General features: G+C 39.7%; 2 protein-coding genes across 4 annotated transcripts; one reads left to right on the top strand and one right to left on the bottom strand.

The window, feature by feature from the left end:
• Nucleotides 1–1,018: 1,018 nt before the first annotated feature.
• Nucleotides 1,019–9,836, bottom strand: LOC108893952 (glucose-6-phosphate exchanger SLC37A4). 3 transcript variants are annotated; one of them, XM_051078641.1, is made up of 10 exons: nt 9,817–9,836; nt 7,275–7,801; nt 6,164–6,396; nt 4,732–4,978; nt 3,246–3,398; nt 3,071–3,156; nt 2,867–2,980; nt 2,717–2,782; nt 2,490–2,628; nt 1,019–2,199 (listed from the first exon to the last, which is right to left on the bottom strand). In XM_051078641.1, the coding sequence occupies exons 2-10, from the start codon at nt 7,420–7,422 to the stop codon at nt 2,033–2,035; spliced, it is 1,353 nt and encodes a 450-aa protein (XP_050934598.1). In that variant the 5' UTR covers nt 7,423–7,801; nt 9,817–9,836; the 3' UTR covers nt 1,019–2,032. The 3 variants fall into 3 exon arrangements, with proteins under 3 accessions (XP_050934598.1, XP_018547969.1, XP_018547970.1); XM_018692453.2 differs by lacking the exon at nt 9,817–9,836 and adding an exon at nt 8,696–9,347; XM_018692454.2 differs by lacking the exon at nt 9,817–9,836 and adding an exon at nt 7,988–8,090.
• Nucleotides 9,837–16,251: 6,415 nt separating this feature from the next.
• LOC108893167 (uncharacterized) lies at nt 16,252–18,026 on the top strand. The gene is made up of 2 exons (XM_051078642.1): nt 16,252–17,331; nt 17,451–18,026. The coding sequence occupies exons 1-2, from the start codon at nt 16,462–16,464 to the stop codon at nt 17,637–17,639; spliced, it is 1,059 nt and encodes a 352-aa protein (XP_050934599.1). The 5' UTR covers nt 16,252–16,461; the 3' UTR covers nt 17,640–18,026.
• The last annotated feature ends 2,789 nt before the right edge of the window (nt 18,027–20,815 follow it).

The raw sequence follows: 20,815 nt of genomic DNA on the forward strand, positions 1-20,815 counted from the left end.
ATATATCTTTAGATAAAAGTCTATATGCTTTTTGTATGTTTATGTTTGAGGCATTTACACTTTAGCTACTTGAATACTTCCACTTATGTCATTTATGCTTAACAACAAACAAAAAAAAAAAATGTAGTAAACACACACTGATCTTTTTAAAGTACAATGCAATGCTATAGAATAAATCAGTGCACAGCAGCACAGTGCACCACCACACCTGTCAGCTAAACTGCTCTGTAGCTGTGCAGTCATATCAGGGTTTTGCTTTGCCTTTCTGCCCAGCAACCATGCAGTTTTATCTGAAAGTTTTCTTGGTCTTCCAGATCTTGTCTTGACTCCCTCAGTTCCCCCTCACTGCAATTTCTTAATGGCATTTCAGACAGTGGAAATTTCAAGCCGGAAGCACCTTCCACTGGAAGCATTGAAGTCTGGAGTTGTCACCTCCTAACCACTTAATTAAAGCCTAATGGAATGGCTTACAAATAGAATGGCTCCAACTACACATGCAACAATTCTTTTTTTTTTTTTTTCCAAAAATAGTGCAACAAATTGACTATCTGCCATAGCTACACTCTTTTTTAATATAAAACTCCATCTTAATGTGTCCACAGACAACATTTCGTTGCAGAGGGTGGGGAGATAGTGACACAAAAAAGGAAATGTTGTGGTAAAAAGATTATGGACACCCAATTAATTTGAGATCACTGAAGCCTGATATTGGCTTTGCTGAACTTCAGAATGCATTTTTGTATAGAACAAGGACTGTATTTTTTCACTCATCGTTTACACTGGAAATTACAGAAAGACATCTCTTCATGGCCAGTACGGACAGGAGGAATTACAGCAGGATAAAACTGTTCCAATATGCATGTGGGCATGAGTGTTATTTTAGGATACACCTGAAAAAAGTACAAAACTGTGCTTGAATCGCAGGTGTGATATAGACAGACAAGTTAGGCATGTTCAGAATTGGCTGACCTCATAGTAGTGTAGGTAAGTTGAACTACTGACAGTTTAGACAAAAATCAACAGTAAACTTCACATTTATTAGATTTCCTTAACCTTTTCAAGTCAAGTGTACAATTCCAGTCAGGTACAGATTTGCCAAAGCGGCACTGAGAGTAAACCCCTTATTATTAGAGCTGACAATACTCAGATTTTAGAGGTGACACAGTTAGCAGTATATAATCTAGTGTTATTACTGTTGGACACTACAATGGCAGTGACTAAACACCTGTAGCAAAGGTTAGATGTCTATAGTTCCTTAAAAACATGTCAGGTCACAAAAACTGACATGGTCTTAGAACAATATGTTAAAGTGATATTCTGTATCATTTACCACAGAACTGTGTATAAAAATAACATCTTCTCCAGTTGCTTCATTTCAGTGAAATAATGAACCCATGACATTTTCTTTACAAATACTTGAGGTATTAGTAAAATGATCAATAATCATGATACATGCTACAACATTTGTGCAAATAGCTAGACAAATAATAGTCTAGAATAAACAGACCCATCAGTGAACATTCAATTAGTTAAATATAACTGACCTGCACTGAAGGCAGGGTATGCAGTGAGCAGCACACATTCACTTCATCTCACCAAAACCCAGCCAAAGCTGTACAGACTTTCATGTCTATGTCCTCTTTAGCACACAGCTGTCATAAAGCAACTTTTAAATACCTCAACATGAAAATTGCTTCCAGAATCAAGTAGAAGCACTAAAATGTAAGCATGTGATGTACAAGTATGATCTAGTGTATCTTGAATATGAGGACAAATTGAAATGTGTGTGACAAAAGAACCAGATTACAAAATTGGAGTGATTTAATGACCTACACCCACCCTGAGTATCTACATCAACCCAATAAATCAGGACAAAATGTCTGAGATCTGTCTCTCTTGATTTAGTGTGGTCAAATTGGAGTATTGTATTAATGTGCGGTATTCTGTATAGAGAGAACTCAACAGTGCAAAAACACAGTTTGTCCAGTCACATAAATGGACATTGACAGTTGGCTCATTTCAGTCAGGTACATCAGTCCATTTTCTCTGCGATTCGTCCCATTTTGGTACGCATGTTGCGTACAAGGAAGAACCCAACAGTTGCGATGGCCATTGTCACCTCAGCTACCCAGAAGGCCATGTCCCAGCTGTACTGTTTGGCAATAGTGCTGAAGGGAAGCCCCGCCATAAAAGCACCCACTGCAACACAAGAGAGATGGATTACAGGCTTTGCTGGAGTATCACATTAAAAGTACCATGTGGACTTTAGACCACTCGGAGTGCTATGGAGCAATGATTTTTCAAGTGAGTCCCCTGTTGTTTGTATTGTGCATAGACACATGGATGTTTTATGTTAGTCCTCAAGGATACACAGCATGTTTTTGAGGAACATTCAACATAAACATTTCTTATGTTTCTTCACCACAAACATCACAGGGTACCTTTAAGTAATACTGATGTTTAGTTGGTCACGTGAACCTGTAGCTTACCATTAGCCATCAGGGCTACAACAGCATGAGAGGTTCCACAGTAATTAGAAGGAGCACTTTCACTGGCTATAACTCCAAACAAGGCAATTGGTCCGTAAGAAGAAAATCCAAACATAGCACCGAGGAAGAGGATCCAGATCTGTGAATGACAGAAACAAAATGTGAACAACTGTGCTGTTGAAAGCTTTCCCCACAAACCCCATGGATTTAAAAGTTTCTGAGCATACCTCTTTTTCTGACACACCGATGAGCACAGACACAGGATGAATCACTTGGACCCAAAGAGGAGCCTCCTGAGCAAAGAAAATAAACTCTTGTAATAATGTAAATCTCAGATATTTTACACAGTGATTATAGGTAATACAATGGTGAATTACCTCTGGTATTTCAGGAGTGATGGTGACTCTGAAGAGGTACATGGACACATACATACCAGCCATCATGAGAATGAGCAGACCGTGGCGAGGGTTGCCGTGTGTGCCCAAACCTTGCTGGAGAAAGTCAAAGGGGGGACTTTAACACTCTCATTGAATTGATAATCACTGTCATTTTTCTCTTATTAATCTGCATCTGTTACTTACCCGAGCTACGGCTCTGTCTGAGATAAAGCCTGATGCGAGGCTGCCCACAAAACCTCCCACCTCCAAGGCACTCATGTAGGTGCTTCCTGTTAACAGCGCAGCTGAGGTCAGTACCCACAACCAGTCAGATTACATGAAAACCAATGAGAGGCAAAGGACAATTAAACATAAGTACCCATAAGAGCGGTCTGGCCTTTCTCCTGCATGAGGAACAGCTGTCCCCAGTCAGTGGCAGCCGTCTTCACCCCAAACACCACCAAGTAGCCCAGAGACAGCACCCACAGGAAAGGAGAGAGGAGGAATTCACTCAGGGTGCTCTCACTGTTGCCTGCAGAAGAAAGCACAGACACAAGTGATACTTTCACATCCTCACATTAAGGAGAGATCATTGTTAAATATACATTCAGCATACAGTAAGCGCAGAATTACATAGTGACACAGCTACATAGAATGCCTGTCACATGGTGTAGATATAGTGTGTACTATATCTATGGAGTGTGTCCTATAGTCATTTGGTGATGTTGGCATCTGACTAGTTATACTACATCAGTTCCAAAATATCCAAATCTTAGACAAAAAGTCATACAGATCCTTTAAAAACTCTCAAACAGTCAGCCATCCACACTTCCATCCTCTGTGGGGTTGAATCTAAGGTAGTTAGAAGCAGAATTTCTTGTTGCTATGCTATAAAAAATTATATCCTAAAGCCTCGTGATATTGTTGGGGAAAACATAGTTCATGTTCATATGCTGCTCATAGACTCAGAGGAACAAATATGAATAAATTCTATGAATTCACATTAAAAACTGTGACCACATATTTGATATGCAGTAATGTGATCTGCCTGTGTGGGGGATGTGGGTGGACATGTAGGATCAGAATCATTATCAGTGACCTGCTCTCCCTGATGTGCATAATTACTTCAACATGCATGGTGATGACAGGTTTGGGGTTACAGTCGTGACTGCGTAGGTAGTTCTAATCTTCCTCACTGAGGTGGATCAGCAGTAATCATGATAGCTGTTTGAGAAACACACCTCAAGTCCAGTCTAGTCCTAAGTAAATATGACTTTTCTCATGTCTGCAGTTGTTGGACATTCTTACAGACCATAAGATCAGAATATTGGTGTTTGATGTGCAGCTGATGCATAAAAATTCTCTTTATAGAGCAGGTTCTGTAATGACATGAAAAGTATCTCATTAGTGCTGTTGCCTCTGTCTCCGTCCCCACATTTGCAATCTTGAGCACTTTAGTGTCCCATCATAACTTCCCAGAGACAAAACCATGACATATCTAAATGTCTTCTTTTGTTTGATCAAGAGCCCAAAACCCAAAGATGTTCATCTTAGTATTCTGTAATAAAAACTCACATCTGAGAAGCTGGAGCCAAACAATGTTAGGCATTTTTGCTTACTACATTTTCTATTCAACAACGAATCGATTATTCAACTAATCATATCTGCTCAACAGATGAGCATTTCCTCTTATCTAAACTTGGCTACTTGGTCAGTGTTGGCCAGTACTGCAAGTGATGGTATTGGGACAGACCCAGTGTTGGGATGATGTAACCTAAAGGAAGCTAACATGGCATCATGTGACTAAAATGCTTTGGAAGTGGCCTCTGCACTTGCTGTAATTCTAGACGACTTTCTTTGCTTACCTCCCTTTGCCCCCTTCTTGGCTGCTGCCTCAATGCTGGGCAGGCCCACATCCTTTGGCTCATTCTTTACAAACACCAGACAAACAAGTGAGAAGGCGGCACAGAAAATGCCTGACATGGTCAGGATGGTCCTCCAGTCATAGTACTGCAGGAGCACTGTGACCAGGATTGGACCCAGACTCCCAGCCAGGTTCATACTGCAGGACAGCACAGACCACCATGTTCCAAACTGGGATGGCTCATACCACTGATGGAAAAGAGATGCACAGAATAGTTAACATTTCCAAAATCCTACACTGCAGCCAGAGTCAAAGAAAGCTGAGTTATTTTCCCTTAATATGCATGATTTATATGTGGTACATGTTACTTTCATTTTCTACTTCCCTGAGGGAACGTGATGTTTCACACAACTGAAATATGATTAAAGGGAATTGTAGGAAAAAACAGCAAAAACATTACAAAAGTTTGATCTGATAATCAAGAAATAATCAATCTGCTGCAGCTCTGCTCAGACCCTTCTCTTATTTTACTGCTTTTAGCAAAATGACATCAGAACCACACCCCGTCATGATGTAAGACAGCTGAGGGCGGCCATAAACATTCCTCACACAGCATACCCAACAGAGCAACAGAGTAACTGCTAACTTGAGAAGCCACTAGGCAAACACCCCACAGGCTGATTTAACTCTGCACTGATCCACAGTGTGTAGATGTTGTGCAGAGCTCAGCTGTGGGGCAGGAGCTGCAGAGCTGCAGAAAACTGGCTAAGACTTAGAGCTATTAAAGATGTTTCCACTCAACTTTGACCAAAGCACCTTTGGTCAAAGTTGTTTTCCTTTTGGAAAGATCTACAGAGGATCTTCTAAAAATACATTCTGCTGTAATCTGATCCCCTACCACACACTGAACACATGCCAAAGCCTATTTATTCCCTACCTTTTAAACACTTACTACTTTTACGGCAGCTTCTTAAGAGCCACAAGGCATAAGATTGCAGAATACATTTGGCTTTGCTCAAAGAACAGATTCTGCCTATAATGCATAAAATTCACTGCACTAAGAGCTTAACATTGCCATCATTTCATTTAAACATTTTACATTTTCTAATTAAACAAAACACGTTTGCCTCAAGCCTGAAGGTCAGTACTGTCTGACAGCACAAACCAAAATTCCTACAAATGACTGACAACTCTGAACTAACAGTCCCACTTTCTCTCTCAGAGAGCGCAAACACACACACACACACAATATGTCTGGCAGCAGGTGGTTTCCACTCTGGGGTTACACCCTTTCACTAGCTGCCCACAATAATCACAGGGTATCATGAGCATCCTGCATGTTGAGAATGGGGCTTCCCTTGGCTCTGAACATTCTAATTAAACTGAATGAGGAATCTGCGTTGCATGAAGTGGTAGACAGGATGGTAGTATACCTTGCGCAGCACTTTCCCACATGGGGGCCAGCCACAGCCCTGTCCCAGGCCATTGATGAACCAGAGCAGTGAGAACATGGACACAGTGGAGGACCAGGAGAAGGCTATGTTGATGCCCCCCACCAAGAAGAGGCCGATGGAGAAAAGCCAACGGGCGCTGATCTGATCCGACAGCACACCGCTGATAAACTTACTGATGGCGTAGGCCATGGTCTGGCTGCTGGTGATCAGACCTGCAGAAACACCATGAAGGTTACAAAAAGAGACATAAACTGTATGCTTGCATACATGTCAACAACTAAGAATCACATCATTTCACTACAAATAATATGAAATTAGTCTCGTCTTCAGTAGGAAGAGAAATAGTAGGATATTCCACTATTAAAACATGAACTTCCCTGTGTCTCAGTACAGCCTCACAGAGGAGCAAGCATGGCTGCAGACTCTTGCTCTTTCTCATCTTTTTTCTTGTGCTGCTTACATCCCATACCACCAATGTTCCCTCTAAGCTGCGCGCCTGTGCAGCCGCGCACTGCTCCCGCTTTCTCCGCACACAGCAAAACTATGTAGCGCATAAAATTACCGTGTGCGACAGTGTGTACGTCTGATGTTGCTCACAGTGGTCCAAGGAATTCTCAGGGAGTTTGTGTGTATGCTCAGACACATGAAAAATTAGGGGGAACATTGCTTACCACCCTTCAATGTTTCTCATTTCTCTTGAGCTATTAGCTAGTAAATGTTACAACTCTCCACTGAGGTCAAGTAACGTGATGAGAGAACAATTCACATAGCAAAGTGCTGTATTAGACATTAATACATTTCATGCGCAGGTGAAGAGTGAAGGTGAGCGAAGCCAACAAATTCAAGACAATGAACAGTTTTGGGTGAATGTACTTGAAATGACTGGAAGCAGCTTCATCTCTTTGTCCAGTAGTTTTCAGTTTGCCACAGTGCATGTTAATACCTTTGTACTATGCAAGTTTGGCAAGCTAAATAAGCCAGATTTAGACATTACTGCATGTTTTTGTCAAACAATAGCTTCATTAAAGACTCAACTGTTGCTTAGGCAAACTGAACCAAAAAAGACACTCAGTTAACGCTACTGCCTTACCCAAGTCATCTTTGTCCAGTTCAATCTCCTCCATCACAGAGGGCATGACGAAGGAGAAAGTCTTCCTGTTAAAGAAGTACAGCGAGTAGCCGATGAACATGCAGATGAAGATGACTACGCGATAATAGCCGTAGCCTGTGGCCCCCATGATTGCACTTGATCCAACAAAAGCTACCAAACAAAACTTCAAGAATGACGAAGAAAAACAGCAATTGTTTCCTCAGACACTTTTCTTCAGTGAGGTCTTGTATTTGAGTCCTCTGGCATCTGGATTACAACCAATCAAGCTGAGTGGCGTGCTGTTAGCAGCGGCTGCCGTTGGACTGCTCTCAGTAACAGACTTGATGCTGTCAACTAGTAGCCACTAATTCAGGGACAAAGGCGATATGACACAAAATGTAGCATTGGCTGGGCAGCCAAATATTTTCCACTCCTGACAGCACTCCTCTTGCAGGCTGGTTGCTGTGTCTATCGGTGAGGCTGCTGCATGTAGAGGTGAGGGCAGGTGGAGAAAATCTTACAGCAGTCTGAAAAAGAAAACAACACGACAAATGTGACTTAAGACAAAAGCAGTTTCAGGTGGTCAATCTAGAAATGCACATATTTAGCTCCTCTAAATAAGAACACTCAGTTTTAATTATACTATGTGGAGTTGCCTTTCTACAGAGAGTAGACACAAGAGTTTTCTCCATGTTGCATGGTGGTCAACTGACCTAGCCAGCAGCCACCTTGTTATTTACAGTCCCTCATACATCACCAGGTGCAGGGTCAGAATAAAGTGGACCTGCAGTGGACCTGCAGCTCAGTTTCTTCTACACTTCACTTGTCTAGCAGGCTGACATAAATGTCAAAATGTGTTCCTGTAACTGGCTTGGACATGTGGTTTGGACGTCTCCAGTTTGCAACTCTGAAAATATCAGGTTTCTGGTGTGAACTTCAACTTAGAAGCCTGACTTGGTAGTAGCCATTTTAAAAAGAAATATGCTCTGTAAGTATATTTTGTGCCCTTAGGAGTGAGGATATATTGCAGTCACAAACCCATTTATGGTCTATTTAGCTATGTTTGTATTAGCTTTGACACTTAATTGATACGCGCTCTCCTGTATATAACCTTTCTAAATCACCGTACTTACTGACGGAGGCCTGTGACAGACAAAAGGTTTTCAGCAACACAATAAATGACAATGTACTGATTAATTCACCAAACAACACAATTCTTGCTAACGCTGACACAAAGTGTTCTCAGAGTAACTCGTGGCGAACTGATTTGAAGGCGGTCCGTGTATTTAAGTGTCCCACAGGCCTACATTTTACTAAAGGCCGAGATAATGCGGGACACATCGATGCAGGACGCCGTCTGATACAACCGTTTACTGTCTCGCTGCCGCCCTGAATGAGGGAATGCATGTAAAGCTGGTTACCTTTCATTCGCGTCCCTCTTGCTGATCCCATCCATACGAAAGGACGACGCGCGTTCGTGAGTCTGCAGCTCATGAGCGCGTCACCGTGAAACCCTGAGCCAAAGCCACCGTGGCAAAAACACACACATACTCACACTGCTGCAGGATATAGTCTTCAGTGTTGCACCCATAGACTGTACGGTTGCACCACAATCCATTTACGTAATAAATCAAATAATCCGTCAAACTGTGGTAGTTAGTGGTCGTTTGTCACGCCGCCAAACTCTATTTAGATATATGTGATTTTATATTTATCAGCAGAGACGAGCTACATTGTTCATGTTCACGTGTTGTTTTGGAGTCACTTTAGCCTGCAGTTCGGCATAGCCGACGATCTAGTTTTGCAATAAAATCTCAAAATGTAGCTCACATTACTCACTGCTGCCCCCTCTGTCGGTTGAATCAAATGATGTAGTTATTCTACAACATGTGCATGTTCAGTCACAGTCTAACTACAGCAGAAATTTTGACTTGTCACAGCAGGAAATGATAACAATATGAAACAACTGCATTCCATTAGGTGTGGCAGTACTGATACTGCATAAGTTGAATCACGAGCATGGTTCCTTGCGATACTGGATGAAACTGTCGCCATAGTTGACAAAATCCGGTAACTGCGTAATACAGATGAGTGGTAGCAGCCTATGTAAGTACAGCGGAACCAGGGAGTAACAACTGTTTTTTTTTTTTCCTTTTATAGAGGAAATGACTAATAAATTACACAAGCATTTTGAAAGTACCGGGTACCTCTACTGGAAAACAGAGCCGAACAGACAACAATGACTGTGGTACTTCTTAAGTAATTGTGGCATAGCTTATTCCCAGGTAATTAATAAATAGAGTGCAATGAAAACAAACGCTGTCCTTATTACGCACGGCAGTTGTGACAATCATTTTTAACAGCCTTTTAACTGCCTTTGGCAGCCAAGCTGCAGCCATACTCCAGGGATGAATTATTCAAATTACTTTTCTTTTTTCTCTTTAACATCATGACAGTTGTTGGACATGGATTGGAAACTCTTGTACAATTCAAGATTCCAGTGTAAGAACAAGTCGAGAAATGGAAAAGAAAACAAATTTACCTTCCTTGTGCCCATAGCTGTGGAAGGTTTGTAGTATTTGTAGTAGCATCCCAGGACGAAAACACTAACATAATAGGCTACAGTATATGTATATGTATATGTATTGAACACAAACATTAAACATTCACAGTGCTGGTGGAAAAAGTAAGTGAAGTGGTCAAAACCACCTTTTGCAGCAAAACACAAGTGCTTTCTGTAGCTCATCCAATTTACTGCCCTCTTGTGGCTGCAGTAAACTATTCTCCAGAAGCTGGATTGACTGAGAGCCATTGCACCTGCCATTTCTCTTATTTCCATGGGCATGGCAATATCGTCAAGCAGAGGGGGAGCAACATTTTTTGGATATTTGCACATGTGCTTTCTAGCTACAGACAGGTGTGCTTGAGAAGCTGTCCTTAGGCTAATAGTCAGAAAAATACTTCCTATGTCCTTTTCTAACCTTCTCTTTCCATGACCTTGATGGAACACATCATAAGGTCAGTGCAAGATGTGAAGAAGAATTCATGGGTACTTAAGTGGTGAGAATCTGACTGCACTTATGCTAATATAAAATAAGTTATGTCATCATTCGATTGTGAATATACATGAGTTGTTGCCACAAGGAACTGTGGGACAGCATTAAAGGAGATAAGAAAGGAAACTGAAGCACCTTTCCGTTGCATTGTGAGAAATCGTCCAGCTGTCATCATGGCTGCCACTTTCCAGGTCATTTCAGAACTTTCCTGGACATAGCCAGACCTATCTCCACAGCTGCCCTTGACTCAGCTTAGCTTGTTCTGTTATGATATTGCACACATTATTGTCCACATGCTCAATGCGTGGAACTTGTACTTGTGCATTAGAAAATTACCATAAATGTCTTTACTTCCTAAGCATGAAAAGGTAGCAGTAGTGTGTGATCACTGTTGTAAGTAAGTTGTCTTACTTATCACCTTGGTTAACATGTATTATGATGAGGAATAAGGATGTATTGTGGAGCAGCTTTTAATAACTCCTTTTGCAAGCTAAGCTTTCACAGAGATTTTAATTACACCACCTCAATGTTTAATATTTATTCAATTTACTTATTCAAAGTTAACCATGTGACATAATACTCAAGCCTTTTGATTCTGTTCTGCTCTTGAGTTACACATTATTATCTTTTACTCTCTGGTAATCAAGGTGTGTCATTGTTAGTTAATGATAGATTACCAAAGAAGTGATTTTTCTTCTATACTGCACATTTAATATGCTTATTGTCAGTTCAAAGGAATAATCCTAATATTTCTTCAGCCAGAAAGGTCAAGATGTCCAGATGGAGGGCAGCAAGATGTAGGAAAGACATTCTCAGCACAGGGAAGATAGGCAGCCCTGAATTTAAGATAGATTTGCTACTACAAGTAGCAAATTTTAGTTGGGTATATTTGATCCTTTGGTTCTGCTTGCCTATCTGTAAAAGTTGCAGCACACCACTGCTTAGGAGGTACTGCAGGATGTCATTGTCAACTGTTAAGTACCGAGTATTTACTAAAATTTCCAGCTGTAACTCCCTTTGTTCTGCTGTAGCTCTATTTAAGTATCATTAGGAACTGGTAAGTACTTATATGAATGGATTCACACATTGAAATGACACAGAAAGTTAGTAGGAATTACATGGTAAATGTTGGGAAATTACACTACAAATCCCACTGTTCTGGGATTTGCATATAATGTGAGTTTTAACACACTGAAATGGAAGAAACGTTCACATTGTGTCTAATGCTTTACCAGTTAAAGCAAACTTGTTCGTTTTGCACATCAGTATCAGCAGTAAAGCTCATGCAGAGAGACCAAGGTTGTAAGGTTCACTATACCTACTGTTGCCAGTGGGAACAGTGCCTCATACTGTCACTTTCAAAGCTTTCAACTCAAAACATGTGTGTGTGTGTGTCTTGGGACACAAAAAGATTATTGCACGTTATACATTTCTAAAAGTTCCTCTGGATTTTCCTCTGCTGCCACTGTAGTTATATTTATGCTGTAAAGATAACCAGTTGATTTTGGGATGAATATTTTGTGGCTGTTCTTCATATAAAACAGTAAAAGCATGTTGATTGCTTACTTACCAACTGTAAAAAGCAATATAGGGTAGTATGCAGTGTAGTATATTGTGTACAGTTAGTTTGTAGTATTGAACTAGGATATGTCTACAGACTTACGACACTCAAATAAACTCATATGAAATGCTTCAATTTAGTCTGTGCTAATGTTTCCAGATGCATAGTGAGCCAAAGTCCTTATTCATGAGACACAGCTCTTATAAATGATGTCAAACATGGTTAATAACCACTTAATTATTTCCAGTTTGAAAGGCTCCATAAACACCTATTGTCCACCCTCACAGATGTTTTCATTTGATGTGGCTGATTAGACCTCCTCTTCCAGAAAAAAACTCTGCCTTCCTTTAACCTGAGCTGAGGTCTAATGATGAATTTATGTGCAAAGACACTTATTGCCAACAGATGGTGCTATAGTAATGTGTTTACATGCAGCTGATGAACTACACAGTGATAAAGTGATATGTATTGCTTTATTAATTTTTCATGTGCAATTTAACAGCACAAGTGTTTGCGAATCTGCCTCAGAATAATCCTTGGGGTTTACACGTTTATTTATTTATGGAGAGAGATCAGCTCAAATAAACAAATAAATTGTGTGCTTCTTTCTCCCTGTTGTCATGGCTTGTTGGTTTTGAGAGTGATTGAGTGTGTGTGTGTGTATGAGAGAGAGCGAGAGAGACTTGTCAAAAGGCAAAACATGTCACCATGCAGAAGTAGTGATTCACACACTTGCCTCTGTATGTATATTTTTACTCAAAATGTTTGTAGCAAGGTATGCTTATAAGGTATATCATAAGATTTGATCGTGGCTGAACTCAGTGTGATCAATTATTAGACATAACTTGTTTCTCTAATGTGACTTTGTTTTGTTCCCAAATATGTTTTTGTTGCTAGATAGCAACTCCGTTTTCACAATAAAACATAATAAAATCGCTTGGAGCCTGAATCAGTAGCTGTCAAACTTGATGTGCTGAATTAAGAAACATAATCAGAGCAGTGTTAGATAATAAAAAAAAGATTCACTGATAAATATCGTAGCTTGTATTTTGTATTTTAAAGCACAAAGCCACAGTGTTCCTCCTTTAAGGCTCATTGTCAGTCACAGCTTTCAGGAAAGTCCCTAAAACAAAAATAAATGTGCACATAACTTCTGTAAAGGCTGTAGACAGATATCATTTTGTTGAACACGACTGAACATGACTGACCCTGTACTGTTCCCCACACAGAATGACACAATTTCAGCTTTTTCTTTCATTATACCAATGCCATTGATCCCAGCAGCTGGAAGAGCAGAGTTAAAGATTTTGTAACATTACATTACATTGCACACATGAGTATGACACAGTTAACACAAGACACATTAGTTTTAAACATTTTAATCCTTTTTTAACTTTCATGCTACACTATGAAAACATTCTGCAGGTACTTTCAAATATTCACATATTGTGATTTTTTTCTTTCCACCCAAGAATCATGATGTTTAAAACTACTTTATGTTGTATATTGATTTGTTCATATTGAGCTGTCAGGAAACCATAAGCTGGTGAAGTTATAAAAATAAAATAAAAAATAAAAATATAAAAACATTTTGAGGTAGGATGCATATTGACAATAGCAGATGTTTTGAGCTACACTGTCCTATGTCAGTATTCAACATAACACCAGTTCCATTTTAGATTTTCACTTGTCTCTCTACTCCTGCAGATTGGAGGCATCGATTATTGGTGAGAGAGACAATCTGCAGTATCCAGACAGAGAGAGGGAGATTACTGCACTGCACCAAATAACAATAAGGTTTTTCTTTAGAATACACAATACATACACAATTCACAGGATATGCTGGTCATTAGGGAGGCAACCACATCCAAACACGACTGAAATGATGCAATATATATACATCAACCTGGTTTTAAATTATTTAAGAGAATGTCTTATATCTGTACTGTGGATGAATGAAAGATTAATATACTCCCAAATGACAGACAAAGCACACAAAAGGACGTAATATAAACAGGAAACAACTGCAATTATGTGTGTGTCTGTGTGTGTGTTTTACTAGGCTTGTGGGGCCAGCTGGATCTATCTATCTATCTGTGGCATGTCTCAATGATTTTCTTTACAGCTGGTTCAGATGATATCTCTCTGGCAGAGTCCAGACTGTTCTAGGTAAAGGTTTCAAATCAAGTCTCCAGATGGCTGGTAAAGCTGTCCGTCAATGGTTGCTATTTCCTTACATCTACATTACTTTTATTTTCCAACCAAACATTAAAATATCAGTTTTAATGCAGATTAGCCCAACTAGTCTGCTTGTAGTGATCACCAGACTCTCATCAATTTAAGCTAATAAACTTGTTCTAAATTCCAAAAGGGCAAAATGCACAGAGTTCCTAGACACATCTTAACCTAATGAATACAGTACAGCCTTTAGGAATTTGTTTATAGTTCCACAAACTCACATTGAACACCTTGTTACAAAACTAAAAATTGAAGTTGGATTCTTATACTTGATCCTGTTTGTCCTTTCAAAACAGAAAAAAACATTTTACAATCCTCTGTACTATCTACACAGAAATACAGAGATGTTCTGTACAGTCATTCCTGCAGACATCTGTCACGCTCACCTCCATGAGTTACATGAAAAAGGGTCAGAGGTCATCACTGACATCTAGAGAGCATCAGCATCATTTTTGAGGTCATGATATTTAAGTTGCCAGGATATTTAACATCCTTAGTTAAGTTCAACATGATCACAGGATAGTCGCTGTACCACCTCTGAAATGGAGGAGGACTAGTTTACAGTGTGAATCTTGACGGGATAAACTGCAAATTAAACTGAATTATTCTAATTAATCTAATTTATGAATGATTTAATTAATGTGTGCATTCATGTCAGTCTGTATGTGTGCATGCATGATGACTGCTTCATGTGACTCTGTGTGATGTACATACAGGTCATACAGCTTGTTCTCAGGTTCCTCTTATTGAAGAGATGTTGGTCACATTGAGGCTTCCTGATTAATTAACTGACTAAGTGGCTGTCATTCTAACCGTAACCCTTTAAACTCCCTTCCACAGTACATCAGCATAAAAGAAGATAAATAATAGGACTGGGATCATCACACCTGTCCAAATGAGCCACAAAGGGAAAAGAAAGTTTCTCAGCTTGTTGAATTGACTCTTACCAAAAGCAATCATGGTTTCACAGCAAGACAGACAGGGCACGGCTCAGAAATTAGCTTCACATCCCAATTAATGCATTAAACTCAGCCCCTGCTGCTAGAGTCTTGGCCATTACTACTCCCCATCCTTTCTTATCTCCTGTCTCCCTGTTGAAGATGGGGAACTGCTCTCCAGGGGTTACATGTATTTTGTGCAGATCCAATTTTACCTGCCTTCAGCACTTGTCAGTCACACTGACAAGGGAATGTCATTTGTTCTCACTTTAAATAATCAATTCAGTCAGTTTAATTTTGTTTGGCTAGGAACAGAAAGGTGATGAAACCCTACAAGTTTAAGTTCAAATATACATAGAATATTGGATAAAAGATACATTCTGTTCTCCTGTATGAAAACGGGTTGGTGTGGGTGTGAGGATGCATGTGTCCATGGATGGGTATATGCATATGTTTTATTAAAGATTCATTGTTTCAAAAAAAATTGTCTGTATCTATAAAATATTTAAAGTAAAGCCTCTCTCTTCTGCATCAAAGGCAGATGGTCACACTAAGCAAGTGATGCTTTGCATGAGGCAGCTCCTCCTCTGTACCACCTAAAGCTGCAGTGCAGAGATCAATGGCAGGCAAGAAAGCAGATCACAGGTGCATTGGCACAAAATAAATATAATAAAAATACACAAAATGGAAATTTAATAAAAATGTAAATTTCTCTCAAGAGTTATAAGAAGCAAATTAAGGATCTGCAGAGCAACATTTGGATAATTGGATGGTATGAGAACTCTGATGGGTTGAGGTGACTGTTTATAGAGGCAGCAGGTTCAGGAGCTATTAAACCCTGGTGTGTTGGTTGTCAACCTGTAAGTGCATACCAACAGAGGCACTGATGACACAGGGATGGATGGTCACATCAGTGCAGCACTACTGCAATACTGTGATGACTGTGGCTGTGCATTGATGAGTGTTTTGGTTGAATTTGGACAATTGAGCTGCTTCGTCTTCTGAGCGCAAAAAGGTTGGACCCCACAAAATTGCCACTTGCTGTTATATTATTCTGTATTATAATATTGTTTGAAAAATACTTGAGGTGGTTATATCATATGAGCCATGCTGGCAGATATAAGTGTAGCTGTGCTTCTTGTTGTAAGCCAACACTCTGGGTTCTTATGATGCCATCACATTCTGAACCCTGCCATGACATCAAACTGAATGTTCAGAAAGAATCTAGAAGGACTGTAATCACAGCTCCTTGAAGAATTCTGGACACTTGTATCCTGACCTTCAACAGAGAAACATCTCTCAGAAGAAACAGATTCACAACGACAGAAGTACCCAACAAGTACGAGCAAGACTACAATACTCCAACATCGCTGCAGTCCCTGTGCTCAGCCAACATGGAGAATTACTCAAGCAATATTTTTTCCACCTACCATCGAGCCATGACGGATTTAAAGGGGAAAAATAAGGAGCTGGAAGCAGAAAACACTGCTCTGAAGAACCTGATGCTGAAAAAGGAATTCAACTGGTCGCAAGAGAGAGAGAAGATGCGTAATGAGATGGACTCATTGGTGTCTACACTCTCCAAGACCCAAAAGAATTTGAACAACCTGCTGAAAGATTTTGAGACCAAAAATGTCCAGCAGAAAGAGTTGAACACCAGGTTCATGGAGATGGACAAAAAGTTAAAAGAGAAAGAGGAGGAAATCTGCTCCCTGAAGGAAAGTCTGCGTCTACAGCAGAATGAGACCAAGAGAGTCAAAAAGCAGTGGAAGACCGAGAGTGACCGGGTCAAAGAGATGCAGCTTTCCTTCAACAGAAGCATCATGCAGTTCAATGAGGAATGGGAGAGCCGGCTGACCGTCAGCGAAGATAAGGCGGCCGCCGACCTCAAAGCTCTGGAGGAGAGCTGCAGCAAGAACATGAAAGACCTCATGGAGGAGAAGGATGAGATGATGGCCAGTGCCTTCAGCGAAACCATGGCACTGATTGTTAAAATCCTGGGGCACGTGGCCAAGGTGAAATCTATGGAGACCAAGATCGACCAGACAGAGATTAAATGGCAGGCAAAAGCTGAGGCTCTGGAGCGCGATCTCCTACAGGAACAGACAGAAAAGAAGGCCTGCCTTAAGAGAATAGAGGCGATGAAGAAATACATCAGAGAGGTTTTGGAGAGATTTCTCGCAGAGGAAGAGTACTGGTTTTACCAGTCCAACAGGATGGAAGAAGATCTCGAGCTCCTGATGCTCCAAGATATCGAGCTTCAGGTACACCACAACAGTTTATCATTTTGACGTGAATAACTATTTGTTGGATTGTAAATTCGTTTTAGATTTAGCCTTTGAAAGAGAAAATCCTGAAATATATTGTGTCTTTGTATTTTCAGAGACGAGCTTTCATGTCTGACAAAGACAAAGTGAAGATGAAGAAGGAGGAAAAGAAAGCTAAGAAGGCACAAGAGAAGAGGCTGAAGAAGGAGATGAAAGAGAGGGAGAAGCAAGAGAAGAAAGCAAAAAAGGAGAGAGAGAAGAGGGAGAAGAGGGAGAGGAAAGAGAGCGAGAGGAGAGAGAATTAAGTGGAGAGGAAAGAAGGAGAAGAGATAGGAGTAAACCCCTTTTCCCTTTACCCCCAACATCATTTCCCAAGTCCCCCACCTTTTTACCCCCTTACTCCCTCCTAATCCCCTCTCCCATCCTTCCTTTACAGGTCAGGAAAACCAGCTTGATGTCACTAAATGGTTAATGAATAACTTGCCCATTCTTGAGCCCTTTCGTGTGTCATCTCTATGTATGTTTTTGCTTTTCGTGTGTCATTTCTCTACCCCTAACCCTTATCCTAGATAAGCCTAACCAAACCGGTGTTAAATGACACATGAAAAGCTTAAAATGCATGACATGACATACCAAACGTTCTTGAAAGTTGCATATTTATACATCATCCCATGACATCTTGCTGGCTAAACTGACCTTATTATAAATAAAAACTATTAAATTAAATAAATAGAATTCAATCATATCCATGTTTCTGTTGTTATGGTACAGAGATAGTAGAAATACACATGACACAACTTGACAGCAAAGATTTCAGATATTTAGCTTATGACTGTCTGTAAACTGAAGATGTTTTAATGCAACTTGATGTGACTATAGAGTCTGCAGATTTTACTGTGGCTGATACCTTTCATCAGAGAACCACCACCCTCCACTGATAAACATCCAGTGCTACATCAAAGTGTTTGTACAGACCTTAGAATAGTTTGACTTTTGCTAAATAATATGAGCTTGAAAAACTCTGTTTGAGTTTGACTCTGTATTTGACTCAGATCTCTAGTTATGATTGTTTATTTCAGTCAAAGTTCCCACTTTTCAGTAGTTAATGGCTGTTCATGTTATTAAATTAATTATTAAATTAATCAAAACTACAAGAACCTTTCACAGGAACAATACAGTAGATGTCATTATCGGTTTCTGACTGAGTTCTCATGAAACTATAAACCATATGTCTTTCGACATTTAAAACATGGCATCAGCGGAACATATCTGATATTAAGCCAAATATTAACTTCACACTAGAAGAATTAAAATAGTTGGACATTAAAAACAACCAGTTACTGCAAATAGTGTCTGTTTGCCCATAGTCACTTACAGGCAATTTAGAGTCACCAATTGAGGTGCAAAATCAGTGGAGATCCCCTTTAAATAATAGTTTGAATGCAGTACTTTTTTGTAATGGGTATGTTACATGTTTATTCATTGGTATTTAAGCAAAGCATATGAACACTGAAAAGTGATAAATAATCACCAGATCAGATGTTATAATGGTCTGTTCATGATTATCTGCAGTTTTGTGCCTTTGCTCAATTTGCTGTGAGCTTGAGCTACTTGAAACTTGGCACCATAACTTAGAAATAATGAGAAAAAGCATCACAAAAAATATGATCCCATCAGCTTGATGGTGTTGCTATGATTAATAGTCAAAAAAGTGAACATTTTGAAAGGCTGGCCCCAAAACACGCTTAGTTTATCTGACTTGAAATTTGGCACAGATATACATCTCAGTGTCTTCTACAGAGTATAATAAACGTCACCATGATGGACTTTTTTGTAGTTTGAATTAACTGAAAAAACTTTCTGGATTCTGACACTGTCAACACAAAACTCAGTATTGTCTTGCAGGACCAAGATACACAATTCCATTTTAAAAGATTGTTCAAATAGATAGCCCAAGATCTTTGCAAAGGGCAGGGCTTTGCAGGAAATTGAAAAAAAAAACAAAACAAAAAAAAACTCAAGTTGTCTTAGAGCAGTCCTGGTTAAACTCGGAGGGGACATCTGGCACTGTGTCCTGAACATACACTTTATACTTGAATTATATCCTTGTGAAAATAACAATAACATCATACATACCACACAACCTGGATCAACTGCAGCTGAAACAGGGCAAAAAAAAAAAAAAGGCTTAGCATCAGAATTGTACCTTCAGTTGCAATGCCCTCTTTCTTTTATCATGAGCCATCATTAAGTCCAATCAAAAGATCAACTTTTATAAACATTCATTCATTCATTCTTTACTTATCTATACCGCTTCTCCTTAAGGGTTGCGGGAGGTTTCAAGCCAATCCTAGCCGACAATGGGCAAGAGGCAGGGTACACCCTGGACAGATCGCCAGTCCATTGTGGGGCATATCATAAACAGCACTGCAGTAGTTCTTCTTGCATCAGTGAGCTCTCCAATGCACTGACTATATGGTAAATGAGATAAGATGTTATTTATAGGCCTGTGCTAGACAGAAGACTGAGAAGTTACTTCTCTCTCTGCAAATGATAAACAGGAAACAGTACAATTATGACCTTAATTACTGGATAGTTGCACCATCATTAATTTACCCTTGTTAAATTATGCAGGAAAAGCGCAGGCTGGCACAAGTGTAATGTAAATTTTAACAGAATAAATTATTGAGAAAATTAATAAAGTGTGGACTGGAGTGGGAGTGAATGATAGCATAGAATAATAATGCTCGAGAGAGAGGTAGAGAGTGATAGCTTTCTCTAAAAAATCTGTTTGTCTCAGAACATATACAGACCCACTTTTTCATACCCTCACAAAGCATAATTCATGATCATCGCCCATATAATTTTAGGCTGCCAAATTGTACTGTGTAGCGCACCATTCATGAAACAATCAATCTCAGTGAAATGTATATGAGATGAGCTAGTTCCCAGTTTAATAATCATACAGCAGTGAATCGCTGTGTGCAGAGAGAAATTATACGGTCGTACAATTACCATGTAAAGTCAGAGTGTGTCCCCATTACATTGATCAAACAAGGAGGTTAGTTTAAATGTCAGTCGAGTGAGGTCTGGCTGCCAGGAGAACGTTAGCAGTGTTGACTCTAATGTGAGAGGGTGAAAGTCACATGAGCCCCCTTTTTGTTAAACTGACAAATTAAACCTGTTGCTCTCTGTCCAGCAGAAGTGACATGTATAGAAGATATTACAGTGAAGGAAAAGATTTTCACTCCTACACTGTCACACTTGAAAAATAATGTGAAAAGTAGGTTAGATCTGAAATTTGTATTTAAACCAAACGTGATCATCATGGAACAGCTCTGCTTTATGTTTGGCAGCATGTTCAGATTTTATGTCCATGCTAACAATAGCTTATTAGCATTAAACCCAAGAACAGCTGCATGAGGGGTGGAAGTAACAAATATTAACTGATAAAAATGGAGTGGTAAAAATTGATATGATT

The sequence above is a fragment of the Lates calcarifer genome, linkage group LG20 (assembly GCF_001640805.2).
Source record: "Lates calcarifer isolate ASB-BC8 linkage group LG20, TLL_Latcal_v3, whole genome shotgun sequence".
Classification (NCBI taxonomy): Eukaryota; Metazoa; Chordata; class Actinopteri; family Centropomidae; genus Lates; species Lates calcarifer.